At 40.2% G+C, this 18032-nt stretch overlaps 1 protein-coding gene across 3 annotated transcripts; it reads left to right on the top strand.

Annotated features, from left to right (window-relative positions):
- Positions 1-424: 424 nt before the first annotated feature.
- Positions 425-13861, top strand: LOC106582510 (sialic acid-binding Ig-like lectin 14). 3 transcript variants are annotated; one of them, XM_082962768.1, is made up of 8 exons: positions 425-642; positions 10512-10663; positions 10834-11211; positions 11460-11780; positions 12009-12266; positions 12388-12675; positions 12811-12919; positions 13183-13861. In XM_082962768.1, the coding sequence occupies exons 2-8, from the start codon at positions 10603-10605 to the stop codon at positions 13292-13294; spliced, it is 1527 nt and encodes a 508-aa protein (XP_082818894.1). In that variant the 5' UTR covers positions 425-642; positions 10512-10602; the 3' UTR covers positions 13295-13861. The 3 variants fall into 3 exon arrangements, 2 of the variants coding, with proteins under 2 accessions (XP_082818894.1, XP_014021157.3); XR_014380916.1 differs by lacking the exon at positions 425-642 and adding an exon at positions 9885-10064 and having other exon boundaries at positions 10834-11204; XM_014165682.3 differs by lacking the exon at positions 425-642 and adding an exon at positions 9885-10064.
- Positions 13862-18032: the final 4171 nt, after the last annotated feature.

Raw genomic sequence — 18032 nt, 5'->3', positions numbered from 1 at the left:
GGATCAGTCTGAAACTTTGCATGCACACTGCTTCCATCTTGTGGACAACATCTAAATTACAGCTGAAATCCTACATCACTGTCTGGCCTTTCTCTTGCATTTCAAAGATAATGCAAAACAAATAGAAAACGCATGTGTTTTCTTTGTATTATCTTTTACCAGATCCAATGTGCTATATTCTCCTACATTAGTTTAACATTTAAACTAACTTCAAAGTGTTTCCTTTCAAAAGGTATCAAGAATATGCATATACTTGCATAAGGTCCTGAGCTACAGGAAATTTAAAAAAAGGATTTATACCAATGGCCTGAATGTCAATGCAATATTTTTGGTTACTTTATACTGACTTTAGCATCATCTACAACTGTGCCTAGTTGTGCTGACAACACAGTATTGTACTGTGCAACAGTTTGTATTGGCTCACTATAAAATTAGGTTGTGAAAAGGGGGAACTAAAGACAGATACTGACTATCAGCTCTGGCCTCTACAGATATTTTTACATTTCTCGCAACCAGTAATGACAGACAATATTTAGATATTGTGATCTGTAAATGTGCTCACAAGTATCAGAGAACAAGATCTCAACCGAACAGTGAGACCTATAGTGAGACAGGGAGATGGCTGGTACACAGTAGAGAGTGGTAAGTGGATTAATAACATTATAAACAAGAGTCATTTATCAGCATATTATGAAGTGATGAATTGTTTGTGCATTTGGTTAGCTGTTTATGGAAATAATTTGTATATTCTCTATTACAGCATAGATTTGTGTCTCATTATTTTTGATTCCTTATGTCCTGTGATAACATGACAGCAAGCTGTAGTCTGTGCATAAGTACAGTATAATGATATATGACTTGACAAAAAAGTAAAGTAACATGAGATTATTATTTTTGTAAGCTTTGGCTGATCAAATGTAAATGTACTACTATAAAACATTTGTATAGAGACTAGTGAGACAGGGACAGAGTTCTCCATCTTAGTGACCCAAGATGTTACAGTAGAGGCTGGATGGTGTATTCCGATATCATGTAAATTCACGTACCCAGGTAATATTACTGAATACGTACAAAGAATCTGGTTCAAAGGAGATCCACTTACATCTCTATTTGAAAAAGATGCAGAGGTGTGCGGTGTTGATTGGCTGTTCCTGAGAGGTCCTGAAAGGTCTTGCAGCTTTTTCTAGAAGACCTGCAAGAAGGAGAAAGCGAGTATAGATTCAAGTTAACATGGGGAGATGATCAAATACATGTTTTCCCTGAGAGGGTGCGAGGCTCAGTGTCTGGTACATCAGTAACTACAGTTGAAGTCGGAAGAGTGCACCTTAGCCAAATATATTTAAACGCAGTTTTTCACAATTCCTGACATTTAATCCTAGTAAAAATTCCCTGTCTTAGGTCAGTTAGGATCACCACTTTATTTTAAGAATGTGAAATGTCACAATAATAGTCGAGAGAATGATTTATTTCAGCTTTTATTTCTTTCATCACATTCCCAGTGGGTCAGAAGTTTACATACACTCAATTGGTATTTTGTAGCATTGCCTTTAAAAATTGTTTAACTTGTGTCAATCGTTTCGGATAGCCTTCCACAAGCTTCCCACAATAAGTTGGGTGAATTTTGGCCCATTCCTCCTGACAGAGATGGTGTAACTGAGTCAGGTTTGTAGGCCTCCTTGCTCACACACGCTTTTTCAGTTCTGCCCACAAATTTTCTATAGGATTGAGGTCAGGTCTTTGTGATGGCCACTCCAACACCTTGGCTTTGTTGTCCTTAAGCCATTTTGCCACAACTTTGGAAGTATGCTTGGGGTCATTGTCCATTTGGAGGACCCATTTGCGACTTTAACTTCCTTACTGATGTCTTGAGATGTTGCTTCAATATATCCACAGCATTTTCTTTCCTCATGATGCCTTCTATTTTGTGAAGTGCACCAGTCCCTCCTGCAGCAAAGCACCACCACAACATGATGCTTCCACCCCTGTGCTTCACAGTTGGGATGGTGTTCTTCAGCTTGCAAGCTCCCCCTTTTTCCTCCAAACATAATGATGGTCATTATGGCCAAACAGTTCCATTTTTGTTTCATCAGACCAGAAGACATTGCTCCAAAAAGTACGATCTTTGTCCCCATGTGCTGTTGCAAACCGTAGTCTGGCTTTTTTTATGGCGGTTTTGGAGCAGTGGCTTCTTCCTGCTGAGCAGCCTTTCAGGTTATGTCGATATAGGACTTGTTTTACTGTGGATATAGATACTTTTGTACCCGTTTCCTCCAGCATCTTCACAAGGTCCTTTGCTGTTGTTCTGGGATTGATTTGCACTTTTTGCACCAAAGTACATTCATCTCTAGGAGACAGAACGTGTCTCCTTCCTGATCGGTATGACAGCTGCGAGGTCCCATGGTGTTTATACTTGCGTATTATTGTTTGTACAGATGAACGTGGTACCTTCAGGCATTTGGAAATTGCTCCCAAAGATGAACCAGACTTGTGGAGGTCTACAATTTTTTTCTGAGGTCTTTGCGGATTTCTTTAAAATTTTCCCATGACGTCAAGCAAAGAGGCACTGAGTTTGAAGGTAGGCCTTGAAATACATCCACAGGTACACCTCCAATTGACTCAAACGATGTCAATTAGCCTATCAGAAACTTCTAAAGCCATCACATAATTTTCTGGAATTTTCCAAGCTGTTTAAACGCACAGTCAACTTAGTGTATGTACATTTCTGACCCACTGGAATTGTGATACAGTGAATTAGTTATAAGTGAAATAATCTGTCTGTAAACAATTGTTGGAAACATTACTTGTGTCATGCACAAAGTAGATGTCCTAACCGACTAGCCAACACTATAGTTGGTTAAAACCTGTTAAGGATAGGGGGCAGTATTTTCACGTTCGGATGAAAAATGTGCCCAAATTAAACTGCCTGCTTCTCAGTCTCAGAAGGTAGGATATGCATAGTATTAGTAGATTTGGATGGATAGAAAACACTCTATAGTTTCTAGAACTGTTTGAATGATGTCTGTGAGTATAACAGAACTCATATGGCAGGCAAAAACCTGAGAAAAATCCAACCAGGAAGTGGGAAATCTGAGAATTGTAGTTTTTCTTTTGAATCCCTATCGAAACTACAGTGTCTGTGGGGTCACGTTGCACTTCCTAAGGCTTCCATTGGCTGTGAACAGCCTTTAGAAACTTGTTTCATCCATCTCCTGTTACTGGGCAGAGAATAGGAGCTCAGTCAATCAGTGGACTGCCTGAGGACAAAGGACTTGGTTATGCGCGAGCACACGAGCGTGCCGTTCCTTCTTTTTCTTCTGGAATGAATACGCTATTGTCCGGTTGGAATATTATCAACGTTTTATGTTAAAAAGACCCTAAGGATTGATTGTAAACAACGTTTGACATGTTTCTACGAACGGTAATGGAACATTTTTACTTTTCGTGTCTGGATTTATGCTCGTGCATTATGCCTTTGGGTAGTGATCTGAACACGCGAACAAAAGGAGGTATTTGGACATAAATATGGAGTATTTCGAACAAAACTAACATTTCTTGTGGAAGTAGGAGTCCTGGGAGTGCATTCTGATGAAGATCAGTAAAGGTAAGTGAATATTTCTAATACTAATTCTGAGTTTAGTTGACTCCAGAACTTTGCTGGTATCTGTATAGCTTGCTTTGATGGTTGAGCTCTGTACTCAGAATATTGAAAAATGTGCTTTCGCCGTAAAGCTATTTTGAAATCTAACACAGCGGTTGCATTAAGGAGAAGTGTATCTATAATTCTTTCAATAACTGTTGTAAAGTTTATCAATGTTTATGATGAGTATTTTTGTAAATTGATGTGCTCATTCACCGGATGTTTTGGGTGGCAATACATTTTCTGAACATCACGCGCCAATGTAAAATGGGGTTTTTGGATATAAATATGAATTTTATCTAACAAAACATACATGTATTGTCTAACATTGAGTCCTGGGAGTGTCATCTGATGAAGATTGTCAAAGGTTAGTAATTAATTTTTGCTGTATTTCTGGTTTTTGTGACGCCTCTCCTTACTTGGAAAATGGCTGTTTGGCTTTTCTTGTTTAGGTGAGGTGCTAACATAATCTAATATTTTGCTTTCGCCGTAAAGCCTTTTTGAAATCGGACACTGTCGTTAGATTAACGAGAACCTTATCTTTAAAATGATGTATAATACTTGTATGTGTGAGAAATTTTAATTATGAGATTTTTGTTTTTTGAATTTGGCGCTGTGCTATTTCACTGGATGTTGTAAAATCAATCCCGCTAACGGGATTCGCGTGTTAAGGGGTCACTAACAAGAAATTTGTGGAGTGTTTGAAAAACGAGTTTTAATGACTCCAACCTAAGTGTATGTAAACTTCCGACTTCAACTGTAACTAAAACACGTCATGGGAAACTGCGCTGACCAAAGAAGGAATGATTAACTTTTACAGTAATATTGTTTTCAGAGGAATTGCAGATATGTCAATTATGTTGATTTATGACTACATGCACATTTGCTTTACAACTACACAAAATGACACTGAAATTCATTTGACACAAGTATTACATACTACTGATACTTTATCAGGCATTGTTGCCACCAATTTCTTCCTATTCCGGCTGTGATCAGTTGCATTATTATCAGGACTTCTCTTTATCAAGTCAGAGGAATATAACAGTGAAAGAGGAATCATCACTCTTCAAAAGTGTTAATAATGCAGCTGTGATCAGTTGCATTATTATCAGGACTTCTCTTTATCAAGTCAGAGGAATATAACAGTGAAAGAGGAATCATCACTCTTCAAAAGTGTGTCTAATATGAATGTATAGTGAGTGAAACATTGTTGATTGAAAGAAAGCATTATTATCAGGACTTCTCTTTATCAAGTCAGAGGAATATAACAGTGAAAGAGGAATCATCACTCTTCAAAAGTGTGTCTAATATGAATGTATAGTGAGTGAAACATTGTGGATTGAAAGAAAACATGTTACTGGTTTCAGAATAAGGTACAAATGAATCGTTATACATTGAATACAGTCCAGTCAGCTCTGACATTGATAATAGGTGCATTCAGGGCCGTAACTACATATGAGGACACCTAGGTCTGGACATGTGGGATGATTTGACAGCATAGCACCCCTTGCGTCATGACTGCAACATAGGGACTGGAGAAATTCATGTTCATCACTCACCACTTTAGATCATTAGATGCTTCCCCCCAAAAAATAAGTTTCTAAAAACAAATCAATAGTTTTTCCTCGTTGGACCTGCGTTTACAATGTATCCAATTTTGGTTTGTGTGGTTGTTGGTTTAGCATTCTGTAACTTTATAGCAAGTAGGGTTTGCATGTAGGCACATATTGCGTCATGATTGCAAGGCACATATTGCATGTAGGCACATATTGCGTCATGATTGTCCCAATATACTTTCCAACTGTCCCGATATCTTTTCCAACTGTCCTGTTATCTAGTTTTAATGTCCATTCTAGAATGCCCCTCTACCCAATAAGAAATGAGAATTCAACATTGCTGTGGTATAGTATTCTATATCTGATTGAATTGCGCCTGCCTCTTTGCGAATGAGTGGAATCATGAACAGTGGTTTGTTCTTTCTGTTTGCTTATGTTCCCCAGATTTTCCTCCCACATTTGCCTTGTTAGCTGCACATTCACCACTCTCTCAAACAGCTAACTCTGCCGTCTCGCAACACAGGCCGAGGGCCAGAGACATGAAAATAACTACCTCAGCTCAGAGTCGGCTCAAGTGGGCAGCTAGAGAAGCTGCTGACAGTGTTTGGGAGATGCCGGACAAAAGGCCACTTTAAAACCATCCCCCTGTTGTGGAAATTCAACACCATGTCATGGAAATTACCACCAGGGACTCCTGAAGTCAATATTAAATTAATCATCCTTTATTATCCGCGCCTTGGAGAGGTTCCAACCAACTCAATGCATCAAATACACATGTCAATCAGGAGCACCTCTGGGGCAGTCCCCTTTGTTCTCTTATATACTACAGACAAGTGTCACGGCTCCTCCTCTGCAGTGCAGGGGTGGTTTCCCCTGCAGGCAGAGGAGGGTCGTTAGTGATTGCAGCTGGTGTGATTGGAGCCACCTGGGCTCAGGGTATTTAACAAACTGCTCCACTAACCTCTCTGTTGGCTGTCTCCTCGCTGATCTTCTGGCTCGCTGGGTTTGCGCGCTCTCTCCCTGCTCCTCCAGGTATGATCCGGTTTCGTTTGTTACTTTGTTGGTTTAGTTAGTTTCCATTCAGTCATGTTTACACACACATATTCACGCATCCATGCACCTTACCTACACCTTACATTATGACATTTCCACACCTCATTCCTTTTTCTTTGTTTATAGTTAATAGTTTTGTTTTATAATAAAGAACGTTTTGAATTGGCCTATACCAGTTGTTGATGTCCTCATTTTTGCCACAGGCTATGAGCCGGCCTGTGACACAAGTCATATATGCATCATTTACCTTATTCATCATTCATATTTAATTAATCATTAACGTTTGCTTCATTCATGTAACCAACCAATACTGGTTTATGCATGTGGCAGACCAATAACTCACGAGGCTTCTTCTCTCCAAGCTGAGACCTTGAAACTGAGATATTGTTCTCAAAACAAGGATTTGGGCTACTGCCAAATTGCAGATACTACAGTGAGGACTTATCACAGGTGTTCAGTCAGTCACTTGCATGAACATAGCCATTGGATATTAGAAAAGTAAAAACGGAGCACAGACATTGGTTATTAGAAAATCATAAACATTTCCATCAACAAACAAAAACCAATGTTCTGAGAACTAGTAAATAATCACTTATAGGCCTACAATCAGTCAGATGGCTAGCTGCCGGCAGTGACTTCTATTGCAGTAATGTTGAAGGGCTCTTTGGCTAGTATTGCTTAGCCAGATAGAAGGATGAAGTAAGAAGCTAACGGAAAACAGAGCCTACCTCAGCAGGAGCAAAAAATTGGCTAAGTTCTCCTAATAACTTTGCTTTAAAGGGGAGTAGGCTACTGAGACAGACAGTGATGTGCCGCTCAGTGATGTGCCGCTCAGTGGTGAGAGAGAGAGCGCCAGCCAGCCAGCCAGCCATATGGGGTTCCCTGACAAAATCTCTACTAACCTTATCAAACATGTTTGGAACTTCAAAAAATAAGATATGTTTCAATATGAACATCTCCACATGGCCTATCGTCCCTATAGGCCTACATTTAAATGTCATACGTTTTCGTTTATATCAGTTGTTGTTCGTCTTCTCGACAGGATTGTGTCGAGGCACAGATCTAGGGAAAGGTACAAAAGAATTCTGCAGCACTGAAGTTCCCCAAGAACACAGTGGCATCCATCATTCTTAAATGGAAGACGTTTGGAACCCCCAAGACTCTTCCTAGATTTTGCCGCCTGGCAACACTGAGTAATCGGGGGAGAAGGGCATTGGTCAGGGAGGTGACCAAGAACCTGATGGTCACTCTGACAGAGCTCTAGAGTTCCTATTTGGAGATAGGAGAACCATCCAGAAGGACAACCATCTGCAGTACTCCACCAATCCATTTTAGAATATGGCTGTAAAGAAGCAATATGTGGAGAAAGTCAAGGAAGTTAAGGTGTCTCAATACTTTCCGAATGCACTATGTCTATATCCAATGCGAGGCATTCTCCGTATTATTCACATGTAGTGTACATGTTACAATAAGACAACCATCTGAGTATAATGTTTCTGAGTATTAACAGGGCAGGCTGATAGAAATTGTGAAATAAAACTCCCTCTGAATATAAAAGCAATGGGAATTGAAGTGTTAACCAAAGTTCTTTGATGGCTCTGTATTGATGGGTTTGTTGATGGTTTGGATTGATGGGTTTGTTGATGGTTTGGATTGATGGGTTTGTTGATGGTTTGGATTGATGGGTTTGTTGATGGTTTGGATTGATGGGTTTGTTGATGGTTTGGGTTGATGGGTTTGTTGATGGTTTGGGTTGATGGGTTTGTTGATGGTTTGGGTTGATGGGTTTGTTGATGGTTTGGGTCGATGGGTTTGTTGATGGTTTGGGTCGATGGGTTTGTTGATGGTTTGGATTGATGGGTTTGTTGATGGTTTGGATCGATGGGTTTGTTGATGGTTTGGATCGATGGGTTTGTTGATGGTTTGGATCGATGGGTTTGTTGATGGTTTGGATTGATGGGTTTGTTGATGGTTTGGATTGATGGGTTTGTTGATGGTTTGGATTGATGGGTTTGTTGATGGTTTGGATCGATGGGTTTGTTGACGGTTTGGATTGATGGGTTTGTTGACGGTTTGGGTTGATCATGGTGTATATGCAGTACAGTAAGGCTGGACGAAATGTTCACTCTAAGCCGCGCGCGCGCACCCATGAACTTCCTCCAGGACTGCAGCGCAGAAGAAATGCCATGCTGCGCAGTGTCACGGTAGTCGTAAGGAGAGGACCAAAACGCAGCGGGAATATGTACACTCATCTTCTTTATTATGGACAAAGGAAAAACCCAAAACAAACACGTATACAAAACACAACGACGAATAACAGGCCGGTAAGGCACAAAGCTATAGACAGCACAATCTCCCACAAACAAACAAGTGAAATCAAGCGACCTAAGTATGACTCTCAATCAGCAACAACGATGTACAGCTGTTCCTGATTGAGAATCATACCAGGCCAACACAGAAATACAAAACTAGAACAGCCCCTTAGAAATACAAACACAAGAACATACCCAACACCCCGGAACACATAAATCAAATACCCCTCTACAATACACACACACCCCGAACCACCTAAATCAACTACCCCCTCTACATCGACACTTACACCAATAAACCCCAGAAACACTCTACACAATATATCCCTCTATCTAAACACAAACACAAAACCATGAAAACAAATACCCTCTGCCACGTCCTGACCAAACTACAATAACAAATAGACCCCTTTACTGGTCAGGACGTGACACGCAGAGACTCAAGACTTTGAACTTCACTGAGTTCGCTCCATTAGTTTGCACTATATAGACATTTTTTTCTGTGATCAAATCAACATTATATCAATGGCATTTTGTTGTAGGCAGAGCCAGAGCAAAATGGAGTAGAAATCCATTGGCTAGGAAGCCCACCGTCTTTCAATCACCCGCGAGTGAATGGCTTTTCAGATCAGTTCATTTGATGATATTATTTGCTAGTTAGCGAGTTATTAGCCCAGTTATAGATAAGTATAGGTAAGCAATAGGGAGTTACTGCTTCCTTCAAGAGCACAAAATGTGTAGGCTACATTTCAAACTGACTTTGAAAAGCCAGTCAGGTAAAAAGCTTATGTCTTAATTAAAGAGGCAGTGTTGTATTTTGAGACAGCCTTGAATATGCAAATAAGCTAATAGACAGAAGAGTGGCCCACATTGTCAAATCTCTGTATGGTAATAATAATACATAGTATTTTGTAATGTGGTTTCTTGCATCATACAACACAATAAAATGCAATTTACAGTCACCTATTTGGCCCACAGTGTTACAGACCAAGTAAAAAATCATTCATTAATGTAAAGCCCTTCATCATGTAAAAACTTTAAAGTCTCATGCAATGTAGGCCTGCAATGAACACCACATATTGTACTGTAGGATATATCATAGAAATCAAAAGCTATTTACACGTGAAAATGTTATGGGATTTGCTACATTGGTTTTGTTGGTAGGCCTACACTATACTCAAATAGCCACAATAGCCTATTGGCTACTGTCTAAAACTGTAAGGGGACAGCCTCAGTGTTCACTGTAAACATACGCCAGAAGTTGCACAAAATTGTCACAACATTCAAGTTTCTGCTCACAAGACCAAAAAGTTACTCAGTGCCCAAAAACATTTGAAGGAACATTGGCTGGGCGGTATGCAATACAGAGGGACTTCCTGGATTGCAGCACAGGGTTAGAGAGAGGAATAACAGACTGGGGACATGAAGTGACAGTTCACACCCACCAGAGACTCACACAGGGCTCACATTCAACAGGGAGAGAGAGCACACTGAAAGAGAGAGGTAATGTGATGATTCAGTCTTATTCTCTGCATGGCTAAAACAACTGTTAAAGTACTTGGGAGAAGGAAAAACTCTGGACATAACTTTAAATTATTTAACAAAACTAGTAACTCGTTGGTAGAAAATATTGGTACTTTCTCATATTTGTTACAATGAATATCCAGGTCTTCTAATTATGTAACTACGCTGTTACCATGTGGTTTCTAAATAAATTCCAGAGAATTATGGTAAAATAAAGCATTAATAGGAGTTTGACATATTGTCTCTGTGCATTAAATTAAAGTTAAAAAAAAGGTGCTAGGAAGGTTGAAACAATCCTAAATGTGTCATGAAACGTTCACGTCAGATGTTATGAATGCCTATGTATTCTCCTAACACAGCTGGAAATGGGATGTGTGTATTATATCATAACACCCTCTATCATGTTATTATCTTTCTGTGCTCCAGACCTGTGGACACAGACAAGAGGACCAGAGAAAGAGGTGAAAGAGGACAGACCCTGGTGTTGTGGTTGATTCATTGAGGCAGTGGAGGCAGGATGTGGGTCCTCATCTGGGCAGCTCTACTCTTCTCTCTGACAGAGAGAGCAACATGTCGAAGTAGGATTCCTTTCATCATTAAAGTATTGTTAATATTGAAATCATTAGTAGGCCTAGTGGTATAGATGTGGTAACACATTTTAACCTCAACAGATTCTGTATCAAAAATGTTAGGAACAAGTGAAGTGCTTTCTGTATTACTCATGACTGTATTCATTTCCCTCCATCAGAACTGGCAGCACCACCAACAGCATCACTCTGGAACATCACCTTCAGTACAGCAGAAATAACAGCAGAGAAGGGACTATGTGCTGTTATTTCATGTACTTTCACTCACCCTGATAACATCAATGCTACCGCTGCAATATGGTTCAAGTGCCCTACAAATGACAGATGTGATAAGGATGAAAACATAATTTTACACTCCAAAAAACCCTCTAAAGCTCAGGAGGGTTTTAAACAGAGAGTGTCTCTACTGGAGACTGATCTGACAAAGAAGAACTGTAGTGTGATCATCAACGACATCAGAGAGAATGATGCTGGAGAGTATCAATTCAGACTGCCAGGTTCATATACATACTTGAAGAAAGTGAAAATCACAGTGAGCGGTACTATGACTATTATTACCAGTTACAGTGACAACCTATTATTGTAGTTAATTGTATACAGCACATACAGTTCAAGTTCCCCCTCAGGTCTCCCTTATTATAAAGTTCTATCATAAGAGGACATTACTGGGAAAACTCCCATTCAGAGTCATCACATGCATGCTGCTCTCCAACGGCTGATTATGTGTCACTGCTGTTTTGTACACAGGTGTAAAACTCACTTCTGTGGTTGTATTTCCTGTCTCCAGCTCTGACCCAGAAGCCCTCAGTGTTGATTCCTCCTCTGACAGAGGGAGAACCAGCTACACTGACCTGCACCGCCCCGGGGATCTGCTCTGGAACTCCTCCTCACATCACATGGACATGGAGAGGAACAGGAGACAACATCACTGAGCTCAGAGACAGCACCACCATACAGATGAGAGAGGACCTGACCATCGATACAACAACCCACTTCTCAACTTTGACCTTTACCCCCTCAGCTGAACACCACAACATGATGGTTACGTGTCAAGTAACCTTCCAGAAAAAATATCAAATTGAAGAGACAGTAACTTTGAATGTAACATGTGAGTACCACCTATCCTACATTTTACATTAAACACCTTATTCCAGAGAACCTTTGAAACCTAGGAATAACCTTGATAATAAGCAAATGATACAATATGAAGGCTCCACCTACAGTTATGTCATAGCTTTGACTTTTTCCCTTTTTAATCATGATCCATTGTTATTAGTCCCTCAACCAACATAGTCTGAATTTAGTGTATGTGTAACAAAACTCTTTGCACTTAAAGATGTGATAGACCCCCAAATAACTGGAAATAAAATGGTGAAGGAGGATGGTATCCTGGATCTGACCTGCAGTGTTGACAGTTACCCTCCATCTGACATCACTTGGAGTAAGAACGGGACAAGTGCCCCACTTCAGAATTACACTGAAAATGCCGCTCTCACCATCTCCAATGTGACAAGAGAACATGCTGGGGAGTATGTGTGTACAGTTCAACACCTCAACCGGACTTTGACAGCTTCCACTGTTGTCACTGTGATGTGTAAGTACAAACTTGACTGAAATATACAAACTCATGTCATATTTTATGATCTGGAATTACTCTGGCATGTTTTGACCATCAATCTATCACTGATATCTCTCTCTTCACTGTCTTTTTCCAGACCTTCCCGTGATTCTTCCTGGCTCTGGGTGTGTGGACCAGGCAGGGGTCATGACCTGTGTGTGTGTCAGTCAGGGGGTTCCCTTACCCCTCATAGAGTGGCCACTGCTGGAGCTCAACACAGAGAGGTGCAGCCCCACTACATCAGTGTTGGGTTCCTCAGTGAACAGCACCATCAGCCTGCCTGTTGGAAACCACAACAACACCACTGTGGAGTGTGTCAGCAGAAATGTTGTGGGTGTAGTGACAGAGAAGTTGCAGATCACGCAAAAAGGAGGGAAACAGAGAGGTGCTATAATTTAAAGAAACATTTTTTACTTCCTGTAGACAGATTGCAATTGTGTTGTGTCAAGGTTGTGGTGTGGTTATTGCAAGAGGTCTAAGACTGCTCTGATGATACTGTTTCTCTCTTCATATATTGTAGATATTTCTGAAGAATGTGGGAATGCAGTTCTCCCCTGGACCATAGCTGGTGTGTCTCTCAGTGTGACTGTAGCCCTTCTCATCTATCTGTCTACAAATGCTTACATACGGTAGGATCCTTTTCACTTATAGCACAATAGAGACGAAATTAGGATAATAATGACTTATATCCTGCTAATATATTTCACATCTAGTTCATAGATGCAGAATATAGAAGTATTTTTACATGAGAAGGAAACTTTATTTCTCAGAGTATCTGTTATAAGCCAAGACACTGTCTGATAAGATGCTTACTTTAGGCCTAGATTTACTTTCTCTGAGTGCTAGAAGTAACTTAACCCTACCACTTGTTTTTTTCTTGTGGTTCTCAAAGTATACAAGGTAAGAATGTGAAGCCAAAAGAAGTGGAGAGTACCTACATCTCATTGGATAAAAAATACACGTCTCAGGAAGAGTATGAGGTCATTGCCAGGCGTCCAAGATGATTGAGCACCTTTTCTCCCCCTCACTCCTATGCTGAGAGTTTTCAGCAGACTGAGATCATTTTCATGTGAAATAATTCACACTTTTCTACTTAGTAAAGTTTCAGATTTGTATGCATAAAATGAAAAAGTTAAGAGGCACACTTTTCTATTCTAAAAATTATTTTGGATTTCATGGAAAAGCGCATAAGTACTGTATGAAAATGAATGAAAAAGCACATATGTTTTTCTATTTTTACTTTAGATAAACTATGTGAATCAAATATGGAGATATAATGATTCTATGCATTCTGCACTACCGTCCTGAAACTGTACATTTGCACATTGCATTCTGTACATTCCTGTAGATTCCTCCGCCACTGTGTCATTCTCTGACTTCAATATATATATTTCCATTCCATATTGTGGTAAAAAAATTATGTGTGATGTAGTTACTGTAAACGATGGAGAGGTGGCTTGAGATGAACTGTTAATTAAGTAATAGAGAAATTAGAAAAATATATATATATCTGTATATCTTCCTTACTGTTTTGGAGATGTGTTGAGAATACAGATTACAAGCTTGCCACATTTTCTGTTGTATTCTTCAGTTATTTTTTGCTTGGAATCGAACAAAGTTGTCTTTTCTTCAGACGGGATAAACTTGGGTATTCAGCCATTTAGCGGCCGCAACTGGTTGGAAGACATTTAAATGTTTAGTAACCAGGCCGTCAGACATTTAGAACATCCAAAGATAAGGCGTATCCAGAGTCCTTAATAATAATCATGAATATTGTAAAGAAAATATACCATTATAATGTCCATGTTGAGGCATGTGGCCTGTTCTGATTGGAACATACTCTTTTCTCACAGCAGCAACACATATTTTAGGGATTATAGTTTAAATGTAAGTATTTAGGAGAAGTAAAAACCCACCTATACAAATATAGTAAGGGTAGGGGGAACTTAAAAACAGTCTTGAAGTGTGAGAGAGGACCTTAACTGCGGTCGACAGTGTTGTAAATACTGTGGTCAAACTCAGTAAGGCTAACTATCAGATCTGATTAAAGTAAAACACGTCATGGGAAATTGAGCTGAAGACCAAGAAAGCATAATGGCTTTTACAGTAATATTGTTTTTAGATAAATTAAAGATAGATCTCTGCCTCCCTGGTGGCACAGTGGTCTAAGGCACTGCATCGCAGTGCTAGCTGTGCCACCAGAGATTCTGGGTTTGAGCCCAGGCTCTGCCGCAGCCGGCCGCGACCGGGAGGCCCATGGGGCTGCGCACAATTGGCCCAGCGTCGTCCGGGTTAGGGAGGGTTTGGCCGGCAGGGATGTTCTTGTCTCATCATGCACTAGCAACTCCTGTGGCGGGCCGGGCGCAGTGCACGCTGACCAGGTCGTTAGGTGTACGGTGTTTCCTCCGACACATTTGTGCGGCTGGCTTCCGGGTTGGATGTGCGTTGTCAAGAAGCAGTGCGGCTAGGTTGGGTCGTGTTTCGGAGGACGCATGGCTCTCGACCTTCGCCTCTCCCGAGTCCGTACAGGAGTTGCAGCAATGAGACAAGACAGTAGACACTACCAATTGGATACCCCGAAATTGGGGAGAAAAAGGATACAAAAAAAGAAGATAGATCTCTATGTACAGTAGTCGTAAATTATGTTGATCTATGACTATGTTAGTAGTTGATGTTACTCTTCAATAACACAAACACAAAAAGCAAATCAAGGGGAGGAAAATAGGTTCATTCAAAGAGGATACATCATAGATGTTATGCTGTGAGGTAGATGGTTATTCTCCCCTGTCCTCAGTGATGCTCTCTCAGTGATGCTCTCTCAGTGATTCTCTCTAGTGGTTCTCTCCACAGAACAAAGGGACAGCATGTAGCTTTATAACTCAGCCCTAGCCTGTGTTTGACCAATTAGAATTCCTTGCAATAAAACTAGCCAATGGCCAAATCACAAGTATCCTTTTTCAGAAGACATATTCCTCCCATGTCTCTGAACCATTGATCAATAATTCCCTAGTACAGAAAAAACACTATTTCCCTTAATCGTAATTACTCTATTGACTTCTCGTCATTTTGACCTCTGGTCCTCTGTATCTGCGTTGTGTATTTATCTTCGACATATTCTTACACTCCCCCTAGACCATTTTTAAAAGAAATATACTTAAAATGTATTTAAAGAAAACAATAAAAAAACATGAAAACATAGACAGTATAAAAACATTTAACACCTTGCATTTCTATAAAACACAAAGGGCATATTGTACTTTCTGTTACAATAAGAAATAGATTTCACACAAAGTCATAGAAAATAAGTATTAACAGGTGTAATGATGATGTCCCTTATGATTCCTACCACATCCTGTTGTCGTGTCTTTGGGGGTACCATTAAACGGAAGATATGTTTATCAATTAGCTCCCTGTAATTATTATCACGCGATTAAACTGATTAATCGTTTAATTGTAATTAACTAGGAGGTCGGGGCACCAAGGAGAATATTCAGATTACAAAGCTATAATTTTCCTAATATAACTTTCCTGTACTATAATATTATATTCTATTATAGTATAGGTCGATTATCTTCTAAGTTTAAATGGTGTATTTACCTCTAGTCCAGTCTCATTCCAAAACGTCGTAAATTGTTGTATCTGCACGAACCCAGTCTTTACTAAAATCATCCATACATCAATTGTCTTAAAATCATTTATTTACTACACTAAGTAATTAACAGACAAACATACAAACAGTAATTATTGTCACAAAGGATTGGTATCGGAATGTGCCCTACTGGCTAAACAGGCTGGTCGGCCTGTTGAACAATGGGTCATAAATGGTCAGCTGAGAAGTTTACACAGAGTTCATTAACAATTGACAATTGAAGGCTCACTCATTCGGGAACAATTGCAATCAATATATATATTTACGCTCAGTGTGTCGTTCTGATTCTTGTTGGAGAGTAGTTCTGTTGGGGAGTTTTGTCCGCGTTCTCTCTCTCTCTCTCTCTCGGTTAGAATGGATCTTTCAGAGCGACATTCATTAATGTCGTCATAGAATGGTGGTTTCGTTGGTCTTCGCGTTCGATGATATAATTTACTTAGCTGCAGACTAATAATTAATATCAAAGACTTGTTCTTATTCTGTCGGTATCAATAGTCTAAAAGTTAACCACGTGGTATGGTTCACTTTCAGTAGAGGAATTGGAAGGTAGAACCTATGTGCCAACGGAGTGTAGGCCTGGTCTGGAGAAATGTAAATCAGGGAGTGTTTTATAGTGCCCATAGAACAGCTTGTCAAATGACGCCTGGTCCTGTATGGGTGTTGGGTGATGGTACAAAGGGGAGGGGGTCAACTGTCCTTCCTGTACCCAAAGAGGCCAACGTCATGACACTGTATTAGGAGGAAACTCACACAAAACAATTGTCGACAAGACAATAATATTCAATCGTCCTATTGGTAAGGTAATCAATCACCAAGTCCTTTAAAAGTGACCAGCTCTTCCACACTGAGATTGAGACATATGCTTCCTCCACATAGGGTCTCTGCTCTTACCATCTCACTCAGGGAAAACCTCATGACATCTTTCTCTGTTCTCTCTCTCTCTCTCTCTCGTCTCTCTCTGCTCATCTTTTCTCAGTGATTCCATTTGAAACTTTATATGTATTGTAGATTGATTGCTCATTGATATACAGTTTCGCTCTCAATATTTCCAATATTTTCTCCCTCATTCCCTCTCTCAGATGTCAGTGGCAAGTGGAATGTGTGGGTATCTCGGCCATGACCAACTCTCCCTGCACATCTATATACCCGGCATCCACGGAATCTGGTACTTTGGCCAGCCCTACGCCCAGTTCTTCCCACCTGTGGTGTTCAAAACATTCACAGACATTGTGCATGAAAGTTACAAAGGGCGTACCAAGTTCATTGGGGACCTGCACCAGAGGAACTGCACCCTGCTCGTCAGTAATATAGGTACAGAGCACTCAGGGAGGTACTACTTCCGTGCCGACCAGGGCGGTGCCAACATCTACACCTACCCAGACTTCTCTGAGCTCAAGGTGCTGGGTAAGCCTGCTGAGAGAACCTGAGCGGCCATGTTTACAATCGTTTACAATTGAATGTGTCACATTTATGGGCTGGATTGCCCTGACCTGGAACCATATCTGTTGTGCTGTTTTGCCAACTACTGTGGACACTGTTTGGCATGACTGGCATGACAATGACAATAGGAGTTAGCAAGCACAAATAGATTTGGGACCAGGCTAGGATTGCCCTAGCTGTGGTTATAATTATTAACTGACCGTTGTCACCGAACCTGTAGCTTGAATCCTCAAATTCTGTGAGAAGCATGTCATTTGGACACAACAAGGGGGACATTATGTCATGTGGGGGATTATGTTAATATAGAATAACTAATCCTGCCGACTACGCCAAATGTAAAAGTAGCAGAGTTACACATATTTCTGACTTAGACATTGTTGAACCATTGTCAATATCTACAGTCATCCATTATTCCCCAACTATAGTACAAGGATAGCAACTTGATTTAGCAATATATTACATGATTGTGACAGGGCATGCATAGGGGATATTACCCTGGCATCCAAACCTGTTTTTCTACGTTTCACCTTTGTTTTTCTTTGAAACAATGATGAGCACAGTGTTGGGTCTGGTTTAACTGTAAAGCTATCAGTCACTAGTAGAAATATTTACAACTGCAATTATGTTACGTAAACTTAGGGGCCTCCCAGGTG

Source organism: Salmo salar, chromosome 02 (genome assembly GCF_965601325.2).
Source record: "Salmo salar chromosome 02, fSalSal1, whole genome shotgun sequence".
NCBI classification, from domain to species: Eukaryota; Metazoa; Chordata; class Actinopteri; order Salmoniformes; family Salmonidae; genus Salmo; species Salmo salar.
Note: the sequence above shows the minus strand (reverse complement) of the source record. Positions and strands in the feature narration are given on the sequence as shown.

Coding starts and splice junctions, on each gene's coding strand:
- LOC106582510 (XM_082962768.1), top strand. CDS start 10,603: ATGTGGGTCCTCATCTGGGCAGCTCTACTCTTCTCTCTGACAGAGAGA. Junction 10,664..10,833: donor AGAGAGAGCAACATGTCGAA/GTAGGATTCCTT, acceptor TCCCTCCATCAG/AACTGGCAGCACCACCAACA. Junction 11,781..12,008: donor AGTAACTTTGAATGTAACAT/GTGAGTACCACC, acceptor TTGCACTTAAAG/ATGTGATAGACCCCCAAATA.